At 43.1% G+C, this 17,458-nt stretch overlaps 1 protein-coding gene across 3 annotated transcripts in view; it reads right to left on the bottom strand.

Moving 5' to 3' along the window:
• Window positions 1–11,237, bottom strand: part of LOC137320767 (solute carrier family 22 member 4-like) — a 141,419-nt gene extending 130,182 nt beyond the window's left edge. For all 3 annotated transcript variants that reach the window (XR_010962645.1, XM_067982561.1, XM_067982560.1), the window contains exon 1: window positions 10,547–11,237. Coding sequence is in view for 2 of the 3 variants with exons in the window: in XM_067982561.1 (XP_067838662.1) it covers window positions 10,547–10,921 (375 nt within the window). In the remaining variant the exon portion in view is untranslated. The remainder of the gene's footprint in view (window positions 1–10,546) is intronic.
• Window positions 11,238–17,458: the final 6,221 nt, after the last annotated feature.

The following is a 17,458-nucleotide window of genomic DNA, read 5'->3' as shown; positions in this document are numbered from 1 at the left end:
GCAACACCTACACCGAGGTGCCTTGTATGCCATGAGCTTGCATTGGAAAATAGTGCACCCGCCACCTGCGATTTTCTGATACACATGCAAGGTACCTCACCACAGGTGAAGGCTCATAAAATGTTCAATTTGTTTCTAACTCTGTTTCTTACAACAGTCTTGCATCCAGCTGCCAATTTGTTGACAGCAACCAAAGTGGGCAGAGTGGCCAGAATGGAAATTCCTTTGGGGTTCCAGTGGCGCTCCTAGATTTGGAGGAGGAAGAGCAGATCTTGAGAGGACGAGAGAGGCAGGTGGAACTTTACCTCACGTGTTATGTGCATAAGCAGTTCTTCCTGGGCATTTCAGTGCATCTCCTTCACAAAGTAGGCTGCCACATAGCTATGCCATCTCTTGAAGGCCAGGTTGCAAAGAAACTGTACTACAGGCTCTTCCCAAGCAAGAATTAAACTTTTAGGCTACTGGATCTTTCTAAGACACCACTAGTGACCTACACCATCATACGCCAATTCAATGGCTTTTGATGAATGCATCAAACAAGTGACAGGCTTTGGCTCTAAGGGGCAACACACTCATTACTCTCCCTATGAAAAGGACATACCAGCTCAACAGAACACAGAGGCCTGGATTTTCATCTCAATTTTCACCCATTTTTGGTTGGTCAAGGGATGAGATAGTGCAGGAAAATGGAGCAGGGGGTCCTGCCACTGAATCCTCACCCCAAAAAATGGTCACCAGAATTTTGGTTCACGTCCTTGGAGGTAGATCTCACCATCTGCCAATTGTCCACTCGTGATTCATTGGGGTTTGGTCCTACATCATATTTCCTTCAGTGATCACCCTGGAAAAGCTCCCTGGAAGAAGCATTCACACTTTGTTTGTCAGCAGGAGTCAGGCAGTATGTGTAGTAAAGTCAAACAGATGGCTTTCTGAAAATCCCTTTATTTACCGTTCAATTCTGTTACTTTACACCCCTTCCAATAACAATTATTTGTAGCAAGGTTTTTTGCTTCTAGGGCTTCTCTGTTTAATGACGTCGTTGTCCTGCCCCTTTCCATTGCTGCAGTGCAGTATTTCCCTCCACAGTATTCCCAGTGGAGAGCAGAGATAGTACTGGGAGTCCGTCCTGCAAATATAATTGACCCCTGACCCAGAAAAATTAAATAGGGTCAGCACAGTGGTCATAAGTCCAGTCCCACCCCACCCCAGAATGTTTCTTGGGTGCCAGGGTTCCCAACAGCGCAGAGCATGGTCGATGGCACCCTGTATTGTACAAATCACTCAGTCTGGCTGTTAGTTCCTGACAAGCAAGGTGCAGTACTGCCCTTCAGGGAGAGTGCTCTGAGGTACGAAATAGGGCAAATCTCCTCGTATCACCTCATGCAGTAGCACATCCATGTTGCCGTCCATCAGATAAAGGGCAGGTGCTGTGCCATTCAGTCACTTGGCCACCTATTCCTTTCCACATTGGCTTTCCTTTCACTTAATCTGGCATTTCTTCCCCCTCCTCATCCCTGACAAAAGCTAACAAATATTAAAAACCCATTTTGAAACTTCTTTGTAAAGGCCGAAATGTCATTTGCCCACATGTGCACCCTTAAATACGGGAGTGCTCCTCTGGACCCCACGTAGAAAGTCCGGCCTCTGCTGCCTCAGGCTTTGCGTCCCTAACCCCCACCCCAGCCATGAGATCATTGGGATTTTCCCTACCCCTGGGCTTAGCTTGCTGCCGGCAGCTTTCTTCCGATGCCGATGGGTGGCCATCCTTCGCTGCTGACCAACTGCCGTTTTCTGCCGGAAATGGCTCAGCTGCTGACTGGTGGAACATAGCAACATAGGCACAGGAGTAGGCCATTCAGCCCCTCGAGCCTGTTCCGCCATTCAATTAGATCATGGCTGATCTGTACCTCAACTCCATTTACCCGCATTTGCTCCCATATCACCTCAAAACCCTTCCCAGCAAAAATCTATCCATCTGAGTCTTGAAATTTGCAATTGACCCAGCATCCATGGCATTTTGGGGCGAGAGTTCCAGGTTTCCACTACCCTGTGTGTGAAAAAGTGCTTCCCTAATTTCACTCCTAAATGGCCAAGGTCAAATTTTAAAATGATGCCCCTTGTTCTGGATCACCCACCAGAAAAAATGGTTTCTCTCTATCTACCCTATCGAATCTCTTTATCATTTTAAAGACCTTGGTCAGATCACACCTTCGGACTCAAGGCAATACAACCAAATTTATGCAAAATCTTCGTATTTTAATCCTTTAAGCCCTGATGTAATTCTGGTGAATCTGTGCTGTACCCCTACCCAGGCCAACATTTCTTTCCTGAGATTTGGTACCCAAAGCTGAACACAATACTCCAGATGGGGCCTGACCAAGGCTCTGTACAAGGTGGGATTCAGTTAAAATCTGCCTGGCTTCCGACTCATACTCCTGCATGGGTTTGGTCGCCTGCTCCGGCCGGCTTCCCGCTGGGAGAATCATGTTATAAGCTGCTCAACTACCTCCCAAAACCTTATGCCCTCTTTCAAGTGCAGATTTGTTCTTTCAACCTTTGATTGTTTAAGGTGTTTTCTTTGCTGAAAGCTCCATATTTGATCACCTTTCCTGATTATTCACCTCAAACTTATCAAAGTCCAGGTAAACAGTGAATGTAGTTTTGAAAAAGTATTTTGCTAAATGTAATTTTATAACCATTGCAGTTTAACTGTCTGATCACCGTTTTAAAAAAATGAAGCATTCTGATTGCCAAGTATGGCATTATAACCGTCCCTGTCTACTCATTCATGCTGATGTGGAATTTTCAATTACTTTTGAGCAAACAACATAAGTTTCATATTCAACATGAATATTCAGTATCATCCACTCAGCTGGATGTAAAAGATCCCATGACACTATTCGAAGAAGAGCAGGGTAGTTCTCCCCGGTGTCCTGGCCAATATTTATCCTTCAAACAACATCACTAAAACAGATGATCTGGTCATTTATTTCATTGCTGTTTGTGGGACCTTGCTGTGCGCAAATTGGCTGCCACGTTTCCTACATTACAACAGTGATTACATTTCAAAAAGTACTTCATTGGTTGTAAGGTGCTTTGCGATGTCCTGAAGTTGTGCAAGTCTTTCTTTTTCTTTCGTATAATATATAGAAACTGTGACAATCCCCATAACATGCCATGAATTAAATCTCAATATCACTGTCGTTCATGTCATTAGGCGTAATACTACCGCTGTTCAAATCACTTAATTTGACTGCATTTTGTCAGACATGGCTCCCTTTTTATGTCTTACCCAGCTACTTCTCACTTGCTCAGCACCAAAGATCATTCCATTAGCCAGCCCTTACTCCCTACAAACCAGAATGTGACTTTATACATACTGTACAATATTTGGTAATGTAGCATTGCCCAGGGGTCAAAGAGAAACTCTCGTTATTGTACAACTTTCTGGAATTAGCACAAGCTCTTTTGTGTTCTACTTTTCAAATAGGTAAAGAATAAACACGTAGAACATGTGATTTAGGCTAAAAACTATAAATCAGATTTATTAAAGGTAAAGATTAAGTAGTGCCATAAAGTCAATACAGCAGATTTCACATGGCCACACAATTTCTAAATTATACCTTCTGGAATACTAAATAACATGACACTTCACAAACTTTCTTAATAATACAAAACCTGGACTGGAGTCCATAACATAAAAGCTTTACATAAGGTTTCCTCTAATCAGCACCGAGTCATTAGGTATTTATCTCTATCTTGAAAAACCCAGAAGAACTGATGAACTCGGAATATTATCCCATTTATCCGTCAGAACTGAGCTGTCCATCAGTGGACATGAAAACATAAGGCCTTCCCTCAGAAGCCAGTCCCCAGCCAACCAAGGTGTTAAAAACACAATCAGCCATATTGTGTGAACTAATTATGCAGATAATTACCAAGAAATACTTCTGATTAAATCAACATTAATGGATTTACAATTAAAAGGTATTAACATATAAAGGCAAACAAGTATCAAGGCAAACGTATGTGGCTGTGTCATCTGTGGACCTAGTATTCCAAACAAAGCAATTTCTGGCCACACCTACTGAATGTAAATCCAGAAACAATAATCCTACATTAATACACATTTAAAGTGATCAGTCACATCTCAAAGGTAGATATTAAAAATACATAAATTTCATTATGATTTGGACTGTAACAGAACTTCCATTGATATTGTCACCCTTCATCAAAATATTAGAAGATTGGAAAACTATCAAAAATAAGTATTGTCAATGAATTAAAGAAATTATCTCGGGGAAGCACACACGAAGCCAACACAAGGTAGAAACATTTGCAGCGCAGCCAGAGAAAGGATTACAGAATGTCCTGGTACTAGAGGTCAAAGAAGAATGATGTTTTAAATTGGTGAAAGTTGCCACCAAGAAAAATATGTCACAGGACATCAATTAAAATCAACTTTAAAAAGTAGCCCATAACTGGACTTGGTAAAGATCATTATGTTATACTTTCATCATGAACAATTCAGATTACCACAACAAGGCACTCGAACCCCCAAAACATTAAACCATACACAAAATAGAATTCATGCTCCTTTTGTTTGCAGAAAGTGAGTCAAAATGTCCTGGAACAGTTTCTATCCAACAATAAAACAGAAATCTAATTCATATTGTACTAATTATAGCCACAAGATTTCCACCAACTCTCTCTCTGTTGCTTCACTAGACTCTACATACACATCAGGCTAACTACACCATGGGAGACATATTTGGCACAAAACGGAAAACCTTGCTGTTAGTCTGTGATGAAATATGCAACAGTGACTTCATACAAATTATGCCTATGGGATACTGTTTCAGTTCATTGATTTCATTGAATTTTCAATAATATATTCTTGGATTCTAACATCATTTCTAAACTTTTTTTTTGCTATCATACACAAAAATTGACAATATATAATCAATGATATATATTAATGACCTGGAGTTGGGTATAGGGGACTTAATTTCAAAGTTTTCAGATGACACAAAGCTTGGAAATATAGTAAACAGTGAGGAGGATAGCAGGGTCAAAATCCTGGAACTCCCTTCCTAACAGCACTGTGGGAGAACCGTCACCACACGGACTGCAGCGGTTCAAGAAGGCGGCTCACCACCACCTTCTCAAGGGCAATTAGGGATGGGCAATAAATGCCGGCCTCGCCAGCGACGCCCACATCCCATGAACGAATAAAAAAAAAGACTTCAGGAGGACATAGACAGACTGGTGAAATGGGCAGACACATGGCAGATGAAACTTAATGCAGAGAAGTGTGAAGTGATGCATTTTGGAAGGAAAAATGACGAGAGACATTATAAACTAAATGGTACAATTTTAACGTGGGTGCAGGACCAGAGATGCAGGCTTCACATACACAAATCTTTGACGATGGCAGGACAGGTTGATAAAACTACTAAAAAAACATACGGGATCCTTGGCTTTATAAATAGAGGTATAGAGTACAAAAACAAGGAAGTTATGCTAAACCTTTATAAATCACTGGTTGGACCCCAACTAGAGTATTGTGTTCAATTCTGGGCACCACACTTTAGAAAGGACATCAAGGCCTTGGAGAGGGTGCAGAGGAGATTTACGAGAATGATACCAGGGATGAGGGACTTCAGTTATCTGGAGAAACTGGGATTGTTCTCCTTAGAGCAGAGAAGGTTCAGGGGAGATTTAATAGAGGTGTTCAAAATTATGAGGGGTTTTGATAGAATTCATAGGGAGAAACTGTTTCCACTGGCCGAAGGGTTGGTAACAGTAGGACACAAATTTAAAATAATTGGCAAAAAGCAATGGGGGCGATGAGGAGAATTTTTTTAACGCAGCTAGTTGTTATGATCGGGAATGCACTGCCTGAAAGGGTGGTGGAAGCAGATTCAATAGTAACTTTCAAAAGGGAATTAGATTTCTACTTAAAAAGGAAACATTTGGAGGGCTATAGGGAAAGAACAGGAAAGTGGGATTAATTGGTAGCTCTTTTAGAGACAATGGGCCAAATGGCCTCCTTCTGTGCTGTATGATTGCATGAATTGCAAATCTGAGTGATTTCTTGAAATCAAGTTTGTCAGATTTGGTTCCGTGGATCATTATTCTTTGCATGAAAGTAGCACTTTTTTCTTTATAAAACCAAGGTGAAGGATACCACAAAGAATGAAAAGCGTAAAGCCTAAATATTGTTACCAGAGTTAAGCTTAAAAGATAGTATCAAGCAACGTTGGGAGTGTGGTATAGCACTCACTTAATACCCATTTCAAAATTGCTGTGAGCACAATTTGATGCACTTAATGTCCGTGTAGCATTGGCAGTGCTCATCAAAGTCAGTGTGCCCCTCAATCTTCATATGGCAGCCTTCCAGGCCAGCACTGAGGTTTTGTAGTATCTGCATATGTATCAAGGTTGTCTCAGATACATTGTTCAACAGGGCCAACAACGCCATTATTTTTACCACTGATCAACAGCAACAATCTGAGAGGGCAACATAATTCTACAGAACTGCCGTCTTTCGTGTAGTCCAGGGAGAATTCAACTGCCTTCATGTTGTCACTTAGGGGCCTCTGTGCAGAATGTCATGGCCTATATGACCTGAGAGAGTTTTTTTTCTTATATTTCAATGTGGACATAGTATGCACCCACCAGAATAAAATGCTGCAGGCCAACGTCTGCTTTGCTGGAAACTCTCTCAAAGTTTTCATTTTAAGACGAGCAACAGTGCCACTCTTATTTAAAAGGAGAATGAAGAATGGGTGAGCAGCTCTAGGGATCCTTTCTTGCCCTGCATCTTTACAATAAGGTTCCAGTACCTGACTGGTAAAATTAGCTTTCCCCAATTCAGCTGCAGTAAGTCACTGCCTTTGCCTTCCCATTGTTATTTCAGGTGCTCAGCTGTCTCCTGGGGGGAATTTTAACCCCACAAGAAAAGGTGGGAAGTTAAAATAATAGAAATTTGCAGCATGGCCACCACCTGGCTCCAACGTGCCCACCTCCGGGCTTAACGGAGGCAGGTTGTGGGGGGGGGGGCAGGCAGACAATCCGCTCTCAGGAGGCAGGTCAGTCAGTAAAATGTTTTAAAGAGGTTGCATGCCTCCGTTTTACCGAAATTTTTATTTTTAACCCATCGAGGCCGGGTTTCACGGGCTACAGGATTCCCGACAGGAGGCGAGAAGGGCTGGATTCCTTAAGTTCAGTTCATTTAAGACACTGCTTGTGGGCCAGGAAGAGCAGGAGTGTTTCCCCTGGCCCCGCAATCTAGTGTCTTTACAGACCCCACAATGTCCGACTCCCCCCATCTCCTCTCGATCCCCAACTGCTCCCTCCCCAACAATCTTCGACTGCTGCCTCCCCAACAATCTTCGACTGCTGCCCCCCCAACAATCTTCGACTGCTCCCCCCCCACAATCTTCGACTGCTCCCCCCCCACAATCTTCGACTGCTCACTCCGACTTCCCCCACCCCCCCCCGCGATCTCTGACTGCTCAAAACCTCCCCCCCTACCCCCACCAGTGCTCTCCGAGTGCTCATCCCCCGTGATCTCCGAGTGCTCACCCGCCTTACGATGTCCGACTTCCCTTACCCCCCGCGATCGACAACCCACCCCCCCACCCATCCAAACCCTGAAGACCGTGATTGCTCCCCGGCTGCTTTCCCCCTGACAGGCAGCCATCCTGTCAATCTGGCTGGCTGTTGGGCACGGAACCTATGAAAAAATTTAAAAGGCATCCTACAGTCAAAATCATCATGACCTACTTCCGGGTTTCCCCTCCGAAAATCATCCTCACCCTCCCCCACCCCACCCCCGCTTTCTTCCCGGCTCCAAGTTAATATCCAGTCCCTAATTCCAGTTCACAGCTGTTTGAGAGGAATTGTGTGTCGACGTTTTCAGTCACTGGCCCACTGTGTGGGTTATACAGCCCTTGTCTTAGCTCCTTCCTGCTCCACAAAAATACTGCAGGCCGCTGCCAACCCTGCCCACCCCCCGCTTTGCCCTTTCCTCCAGGACCTACCTGCGGGTTATCTCGGTGTCGGAGCTGTCCAGAATTGGTCAAGCCCCAATCAGCGAGCTGCATCAGAACATTGGACTGACGTCCATAGCTCACCTGTTTAAATGAGGCCTGAGGCCCAATTTGAATCCAGCGTCAGGCCGATGCGTTCGGGCATGCATTCTGATCACACCGCCTATTTCATGCCAGCAACCTGCGCAAGTTGAATTTCTCCCCCTATGAGTCTGAGATCCTTTCTAGCTGTGTATTCTACCTACGGGTGTTTCTTACCATCGTTATTTTTAGGCACTCGTAGTTCTTACTCATACTCCGTACTGTAGATATAACACTGTATAAACAAAAATACCATTCACTTAATCAAGGGAGCATGGGTAAAAACGAGTGGCATGTTGATTTGTATGACGTCTGCAGCTCTAGCAAATGGTGTTGCAAATCCTAAGATGAGTAGCTGAAACATTTATGTCATGGACTGGATACCGATGTCTGGAATCAGCCAGCTGTCTTTTTTAAGATCTGTAAAGTTGACGATGCAATCCTGGTAGATTGTGTGCTGGTCATGCCTGCAAGATAAAATCTTGTCCTAACCTAATGCAAGGTCAGACAATTTAAATCATTTCTGTGTGCTCCTGGTGCATGATGGAGGAAGCTACATTATGGGGCACAACCCGGCAGCTCTTCAGAAAAAATTATAGGAAGTCCACATAAAGGTGGGATATCGTGTTATGATAATTTATTTAAACCTTGATACTGCCGGATGGACCCTGTCAAAGTCTTTGGAGCTGTCCATTGGAGGCAAAAATCTTGCAGCCTTCTGCAAATTGTGTTCTTTTATATATTTCTCATCTTTTCCAAAGGCTACATTATGATTAGGCAGAGTCAACATGGTTTTTTGAAAGGGAAATCGTGTTTGACAAATCTATGATTCTATAATTTTGTCTTTTAAAAAGCATTTGGACAGTTACATGGGTAAGATGGGTATAGAGGGATATGGGCCAAGTGCAGGCAATTGGGACTAGCTTAGTGGTATAAACTGGGCGACATGGACATGTTGGGCCGAAGGGCCTGTTTCCATGTTGTAACTTCTATGATTCTATGATTCTATTTGAGTTTCTCGAGGGTGTAACTAGCAGGGTAGATAAAGGGGAACCAGTGGATGTGGAATATTTGGATTTTGAAAGGCATTCGAAAATGTGCCACACAAGAGGTTGTTACACAAGATAAGGGTTCGTGGGGTTGGGGGTAATATATTAGCATGGATTGGTTAACGGACAGAAAACAGAGAGTAGAAATAAACGGGTCATTTTCAGGTTGGCAGGCTGTAACTAGTGGGGTACCACAGGGATCAGTGCTTGGGCCTCAGCTATTTACAATCTATATTAATGACTTAGATGAAGGGACCGAGTGTAATGTATCCAAGTTTGCTGACGATACAAAGCTAGGTGGGAAAGTAAGGTGTGAGGAGGACACACAGAGTCTGCAAAGGGATATGTACAGGTTAAGTGAGTGGGCAAGAAGGTGGCAGATGGAGTATAATGTGGGGAAATGTGAGGTTATTCGCTTTGGTGGGAAGAATAGAAAAACAGAATATTTTTTAAATGATGAGAAACTATTAAATGTTGGTGTTCAGAGGGATTTGGGTGTCCTTGTACACAAAATACAGAAAGTTAACATGCAGGTACAGCAAACAATTAGGAAGGCAAATGGTATGTTGGCCGTTATTGTAAGGGGGTTGGCGTACAAGAGTAAGGAGGTCTTGTTGCAATTGTACAGGGCTTTGGTGAGCACCTGGAGTACTGTATACAGTTTTGGTCTCCTTATCTAAGGAAGGATATACTTGCCTTAGAGGCGGTGCAACAAAGGTTCACTAGATTGATTCCTGGGATGAGAGCGTTGTCCTGTGAGGGGAGTTTGAGTAGAATGGGCGAATGGTCTCTGGAGTTTAGAAGAATGAGAGGTGATCTCATTGAAAGATATAAGATTCTGAGAGGGCTTGACAGGGTAGATGCTGAGAGGCTGTATTCCCTGGCTGGAGAGTCTAGAACTAGGGGACATAGTCTCAGGATAAGGGGTAGGCCATTTAGGACTGAGATGAGGAGAAATTTCTTCACTCAGAGAGTTGTGAGTCTCTGGAATTCTCTACCCCAGAGGCTGTGGATGCTCAGTCATTGAGTATATTTAAGACTGAGATCAATAGATTTTTGAAACGTTAACTCTGCTTCTTTCTCCACAAATGCTGCCTGACTTGCTGAGTATTTACAGTATTTTCTGTTTTTATTTCAGATTTCCAGCATCCGCAGTATTTTGCTTTTCAGTATAAAAAGCTAGCTGGTTGACTCCACCGGAACATAAGAATGTCTCAAAAACAACTCATCCAACTCTATTGTCATTTTAATAAGTGCAATTAGTAATGGATCATAAATGGATGCTATGATAGTCAGATGTAGGAGCATACCCATGTACAAAATATGAACAAAATAGAGACATGAATGAAAGCTTCTTACCTCACTGACAATAGTAGAGATGTATCTGTCTGTGCTGTATACCCAGCCATCCACACAGCGCTCTGTTTCACGTGTTGTGTCATTGAAACCATCTTGCACCTGAGTTTTGAATCTGGTGCATTTACTGTACACCTGTTCACCATCCACTGCCTCCATGGGCAGTAGCAAACTCAGGTTCATGAAGGAAGTTTCCTCAGCAGTCACGTTCGAAGAGTTAGACAGGCGGCAGTGGTGCTGAGGGATATCTGCCAGAAACACCATAGACAGACCCACATAGCCATTTGGGATTATACCGATACTGAGCAAAAAGAAAATTGTTCTCTGGTAATGCCCCCATTCTCCCAGGAAAGCAGTAGCTTCATCGTAATCTTGCATCTTCTCTTATCTTCTTCAAAACGCCTTGCTGTGCATCTGTTGCTTTCACTTATGAATATGTGTCTTATTGAAACAGCAAAACTGCTTCATCCAATCTTTAAATAAATTCCGCTCAGAAAGTTATAAGCTTTGCTTCCAATCAGAATGGGCAAAGCACATAAACTAGTCACGGCAATTACAATCCACATTCAACAACTCCAAACTTCTTACTGTTGGGAATCTGTTCGAAGATCAAATAGAAAACAAGTCTTCATATCATACATAAACAACAGGATCTGTATCTATTATATGTTAATATACCACCAGGTCAGTATCTATAATGTCATACTGTGTCTAAGCATCTGAAAAACAAGATATTTTTTCCTCTAAGCTGTGTACCTCCTCTAGATTTCATACGTGGACAGTGCAATGCTTTAATTGGTTACTAGTTTATTGATTGGCATGGCCTTTCAAACCTATTAATATATCCTTCCTCCTCTTTATGAACAAGAGGGCATTATATAATTTTGTTATTAATATCTAAATGAGATCAGCAGCTGCAACAGGCTAATGGCTTTAACAGATTGTACTGAGAAAGGAATTTTGCTGCTGACCAGAGTGATGGCAATGTGACGTTTTCACCCTAAAGATATTACAAGTTTTACTTATCCTGGTTCTTTATCTCTGTCTTTAACTTTTAGATAACAGCCTTCTTTTCCAATAGCTAGTGGGGCTAACCTTGTGTCTGGAGATTCAGTGGGTTGGAGAGGTTTAAGTATTTATGCATACATACATGCATTGAAACAGACTTAAGTGCTGCACAATCTACTTTTGTTCTCATATTCAGTCCAACTGTGTTTGCTGCACACATTACATTATAAGTTATTGCAAACTTGCACCTTGCTAACCAGCTCGAGCTGTAGTTTTCTATTATAGTCCCCTGAATTAACTTCAGTCTCCTGACCGCTTATAACTAAACATAAATCTTTAGAATCTGTAAGTAGACCTAGCTGCAATACTGCCAACTGTTTGACTTCCAGCTTAGTTCAAAATCTCTGCCTCTCTCAGCTGATAACAGCTTATCCTGTCCACTAGTTGCCTTCCTGACTCAGTGGCTGAGTCTGCCTCATTCCTACCCTGGAGAAGCATTCAATTGTTACTTACATCAATAATCTTGGATGGAATCAAAAGTTTTAGTTGAATATATAAAAAGGTAAATTAAATTAAAATTTAATGCCATATAATTTGTTATTTACTTGCACTACTTGATTAGTTACATACCTGCAAAATGTATAAATACATCAACAGCTTGTACTTGTATAGCATCTTTAACATAATAAAATGTCCCAAGGCACTTTGCAAAGAAGAGAGCAGGCCAAGAGGAGTAGAAGAATTAGAAGAGTTGCTGCATGCGCAGTCAATAGTTTTGTGGAGGTTTTTAAGGACAGGGAGTTGAATTTCCATGGGGGTTCTTACGACTGTCTGCCATAACTTCGGAGAAATGGCGTAAACAAGTTGTAAAGTTAAATTCAATAAATCCGGTAATTTGCGGGCTAGCACCAGAAAAAATTGTCCATGGAAGCTGTTAGATTGTTATAAATGCTCATCTTGTCGACGATTGTCCTGCAGGGAAAGGACCTGCCATGCCTATGCAGTCTGGCCTACATGAGACTCCAGTCCCATGCTACATTAATGTTTAATGCCCTCAGGGCAGCTAGAGATAGGCAACAAATGCTCTTTCTCTACTGTTACGCACATCCCTAGAATAAAATAAAAGGCCTTTCCTGGGCTGAAGACAAAAGAGGTCTAAGAAATCTTCAGCTTCAACAGCAGACATTAATATTTAAATCAACTGGTGAAAGTTCCACTGAGACCTTTTAAGAGCAGTATTCCAAGGGTAGACCAGAAACTCCCCAACATGCTCACTTGACGTAGGAGGGAACCAGTAGACGATCCACCTATGGCCCTTCCCCCGCAGTTGAAAATGGCAGAACGATAAACACGGGCTGGAATCCCTGCGGTACTGTGATCTGCCCCATTTTCTGGTCCCCTATTGGGTGATTGCCCCATTTCCACCCAGGGCCTGATTGGAATTTTGGGCGCTTAGCATTCCCTAATCTTAGAAAACAAGACAATTTATGCAAGGAAATGCCTTAAAGTAATAGTTAGAATGTTGACTGACAGAAAGTAAATACATCGTGGCAGCTTGCAGGGTGCCTGCCTTCACCTGCATGGTGTAGTTCTGATGGCCATATGCAACCTTGAACTTGATAGAATGGAAGCTCTCCCTATGCCATTGAATTGGTTAAAGGAACTCGTGTGGCCAATTGGATTTCATCAACGAGGCCCTGCACTCTTGAGAAGCCAGCCACTTTAAAAAAGCAAGGAGCAGTCTCTTGACGCTGGTCAATGTCCTTAGGTGTGGTGATGAAGTCTCTCAGCCTGGCAAACAACCCATCAGGGACCTGATAAATACAGATGTCATTTGAGGCAACTTGAAAAGAGCCAGTATCATAGAAGTTCAAGATAGTACGGACTTTTAGCACCACAGGCAGAGCCATCTCAGTCGTGGACAAGTTTTGGATGTCTAGCACAGTTCTGAGACTACCTCTCTGAAGCATAAGTGTCAAAGACAGAGCCCCTTGGACATGCCCAAGAATCTGTGGTGTTGCCAATACACCAACCTCCTTCGATCTGCTGAGCCCTCCCACGATACAGGTGCACCTCCCTCTCCTCAAACATGTAGAATTCTTCATTTTCTAGCTCCCTGAGGGCAAGAGGAATTCCCAAACGAGTACCAACCTTATGCTACAGGAGTTGTTTCTAGGAAGAGGGCAACTTCCCAGAATGGCGAATACAGATGTACAAAAAAAATGGTAAAATGAGAACTGGTTCAGAAATTAAAGGCAGCAATAATTTATCCAAAACTACAAAAGAAATGCTACTTACCTGTCACTTGTAATAACAATGGATATTACAGCTGTAACTACTTTTGTGCTGCAAACCAAGAAGTCTATTTCCAAGAGATCCTGGTTTATACAGGCGCATAGCAATGACATAAAGCTGACGGAACAAATCAGCAGGAAATGCAGAGCAGGAAGCCCCACGTTTGTTTACATCCTTCTGAAGCTGCAAATAAGACTTGTGTATTTTCCAACCAGGCAGTATTGGGATAGTAGGGGGCTCCTGCAACCCCACTGCTGCCCAATTGGGTAATACCAGGTATTGCATTCCTGATCACTTCTGGAATTCACAACGCATTTTCTAGCCCAGTGCATGCCCATACTGCCTGTGCATGGAATGAAAAATCTCCCCTAATATTCCAAATCTGGCCTTACAGATGGTTTATACAGTTAACACATTGTAACTTATAATTAAGTGAGATAAATTCTAATACATAATTTGTCTTGTGTGTTACGGCTTCAAATTGATAGGACATATTCATAACCACCTCCCAATAATTTTACAGAATACAGAGGCCTCCTGACACGTAACATCATGTATATGTTGAGGAATGATCTGGGTCTATACATCCCGGTGGTTGGGTATCTGCAGTAGGGGCTAGATCTCCTGTGGTCCTGTTTTATAAGCTGGGTGGATCCGATTGGGCAGTTCCCCGACCAGACAGTCGATGCCATTTGGCAGAACGCCTCATCGCCAGAACTGACCAACAGGTACCAGGATGTAGCCTGGATGGTGGTGAGATGGGCCCTCCCAGTGCGGTCCTTCCAACACGCACGGAATCTCAGCGCCTTCGAGGCTGCGGCGGTGAGGAGACTGTTGTCCACCTCCTGATGGACTGCCCCTTCGTATAGAAGGTGTGGAGAGAGATGCATTGGTATGTGTCCTGGTTCATCCCCAACAGCTAGGTTGTATTGGTTTGAACTATATTGCTTGAAATTGTGTCTTTTTACATTGAACCGTGTGTATCTTTAAATTTTATGAAATAAAGTATATTTTGAAATATAATTTTTTTTTTTAAAAAGCCTCCCTTTCCTCATTGCTGTTCCTCCCTCTCTCCCGATCAGCCCCCTCCTGTGACCACTTCCTGCCCCCTTCTCCCGGTTACGCCCATCCTTCCCGATCACCCCCTCCCTCCCAATCACTGCCCCCCACCCCTATCCCAGGATCTACCCGAGGGCTGCTGTCGGTGATACAGCGGCCATCTGTCGTTGTGCAGCTTGCCGGTCTCATGTAAATGAGGTCCGAGGCCCACCCGTTCCAGCGCAGGGATTGTTCCCTACGCCCACCAATTTCAATAAAAGATTTCCGCAGCAAGTCTATATGGATAATCCCAAACTCCACCAGGACAGCTCTGCTATTAATGATTCTCCCCAATGCCCCATGTGACAAAATAAGGACTGTTTCCTGGGAAATTAGGTGATTAGATTTCCTAGGATAGTCTGTCCACACACCTGTTGCCTCCAAGTTTACTGGACAACTGATGAGCGGACAGCCCTCATGTAAAGAAGCTTGCATTTTTGTTAATTAAATACATTTCCAGCAACTATACTAAATATGAAAAGAGCCTCTCCTCGTACTGAGATGGAATGTGAATATACTCCTATCAGTTGCTGTTTAGTACCTTTTTAGGGGTTAGTTATAGAGATAATGCCACACATTGCATGTTATGGTCTGTTGTTTACTTCCATTGGAAAAATATTAACAGCTGCTCTGCTTTAAAAAAAGCTCCGCACTTCCTTCAGTTACAGTCAGTTCTAGTTAATTATAGCACAACTTACCAGATTATTTAATAGGGTATAGCCATAAAACCATTTCACCTCAAGGGTTATCTGACAAATACTGAATATGCAATTTTCTTAAAGGTCAGCCCCCCTTCTCCCCCAACGCTCCCTTATAAAAGAGTAAATGATACTTCGAACTAAATAGCCACTGTTTTTGTACCTCATGGAGGCCAACATCACATGCCTCACTCCCCCCCAAGAGATGCTGCAGTGGCTTATGTTACAGGGGTAGCCCACCCACAGCTCCATTGACCTTATTGGCAGCTTTTACTAACCTGAAGTGTCAGCATCCATGAGGTAAAATATTCAGTGCAAGACAGTATTTAATGTTTTTGTGCTTTTAAAGTGGAAGTCTATTTTTGCCATTTGCTTCGTATGCGGTGAATCTATTATTTCATAGAATCATAGAATCATAGAAGTTACAACATGGAAACAGGCCCTTCGGCCCAACATGTCCATGTCGCCCAGTTTATACCACTAAGCTAGTCCCAATTGCCTGCACTTGGCCCATATCCCTCTATACCCATCTTACCCATGTAACTGTCCAAATGCTTTTTAAAAGACAAAATTGTACCCGCCTCTACTACTGCCTCTGGCAGCTCGTTCCAGACACTCACCACCCTTTGAGTGAAAAAATTTATTAAGATTTTCAATGAGTTTCCTTCTTCAGAAAAGCCAACATCCGAACTTGAGCTATCATTCCACACCTATACCCTGTCTGCTTTTGGACGACTTATAAGGGGTTATTCCCAACCCTCAGCTGCCCACACCCTGAGCAGTAGACAAATGCAGCGTACCCAAAGTGTGCGGTCTGGATGTAATGGTGGTGCAGAGATGCCCTCTGGCAGAGCCTTGCACCTTGACCTGGAAGTGGAAACAGGAGTGCAGGTGCAGGCCTCGGGTCTCCAACTGTGGTCCTGGCTGCTGGCCTCAAGGTCTGAAGAATCTGTTGGGGCACTTCAAAAAATATTGACCTAACTGCTGCTGTGGTTCTCTTCAGTTTTCTCCTGGGCACCCCCCCACCCCCTCTAAGGTGAGAAAGGTTCCAGCATAAGCTCTTCTGCCGGCTTCTTGGGGTACCCCTGCATCCGGATATCCCATAGATGTATCTTAAGGAAATTGCAGGCACGTGCCCAGGTCCACCCATTTAGAAAAGCCCTAGAAATCCTGGGGCAATGTGCGGGTGCAGAGAATTGATGTAATGGTTCTCTGCTCCCTTTTCCTTTCCATTGCACCTGGGAACTGAGTGTTCCCCATGCACTAACATCGAGGAAAACTGGCCCCAAGAAGTCTAGATTGTGATGAAATTAATACAGTAACAATTCTAGTTGAGTTGGCGAAGTGTCACAATTGGGTCTTCTTTGTATCCGAGGTCATATCACATTCAGTAGGTTAAACACCGTGATAAGGGTTTCTGCTTGACCTTTGGACTCGCAACATTACCAGATTTTGGGCATATAAAGGCATGCCCTGATATGTACGGAGTGAAGGCTCATTTACAGAAGTGATCTTTGGCACTGAACATGGAAAAAATCTCTGAGAAAATAACACAGACCTTCTGGGTGGCATTTCTTGCATCACACCTGCTATTCTCATCTAATCACTCAATGATCTTCACAGATAGCCAGGGTAATTAATTGCTGCTTAGCATTCACATTTCTCTACAAAACGTACAGCACAAACTACAGCATATCATATCGCTATCATATCCATATCCATATCCAATCCATATCATATCCACATCATAACTAACTTTGCTTTGCACTTGAAGAATGCTTATTTTCCTGGTGCAACACAGAAGAAAAAGAGGTGG

This window comes from Heptranchias perlo, chromosome 4, assembly GCF_035084215.1.
Source record: "Heptranchias perlo isolate sHepPer1 chromosome 4, sHepPer1.hap1, whole genome shotgun sequence".
Taxonomy (NCBI): Eukaryota; Metazoa; Chordata; class Chondrichthyes; order Hexanchiformes; family Hexanchidae; genus Heptranchias; species Heptranchias perlo.
Note: the sequence above shows the minus strand (reverse complement) of the source record. Positions and strands in the feature narration are given on the sequence as shown.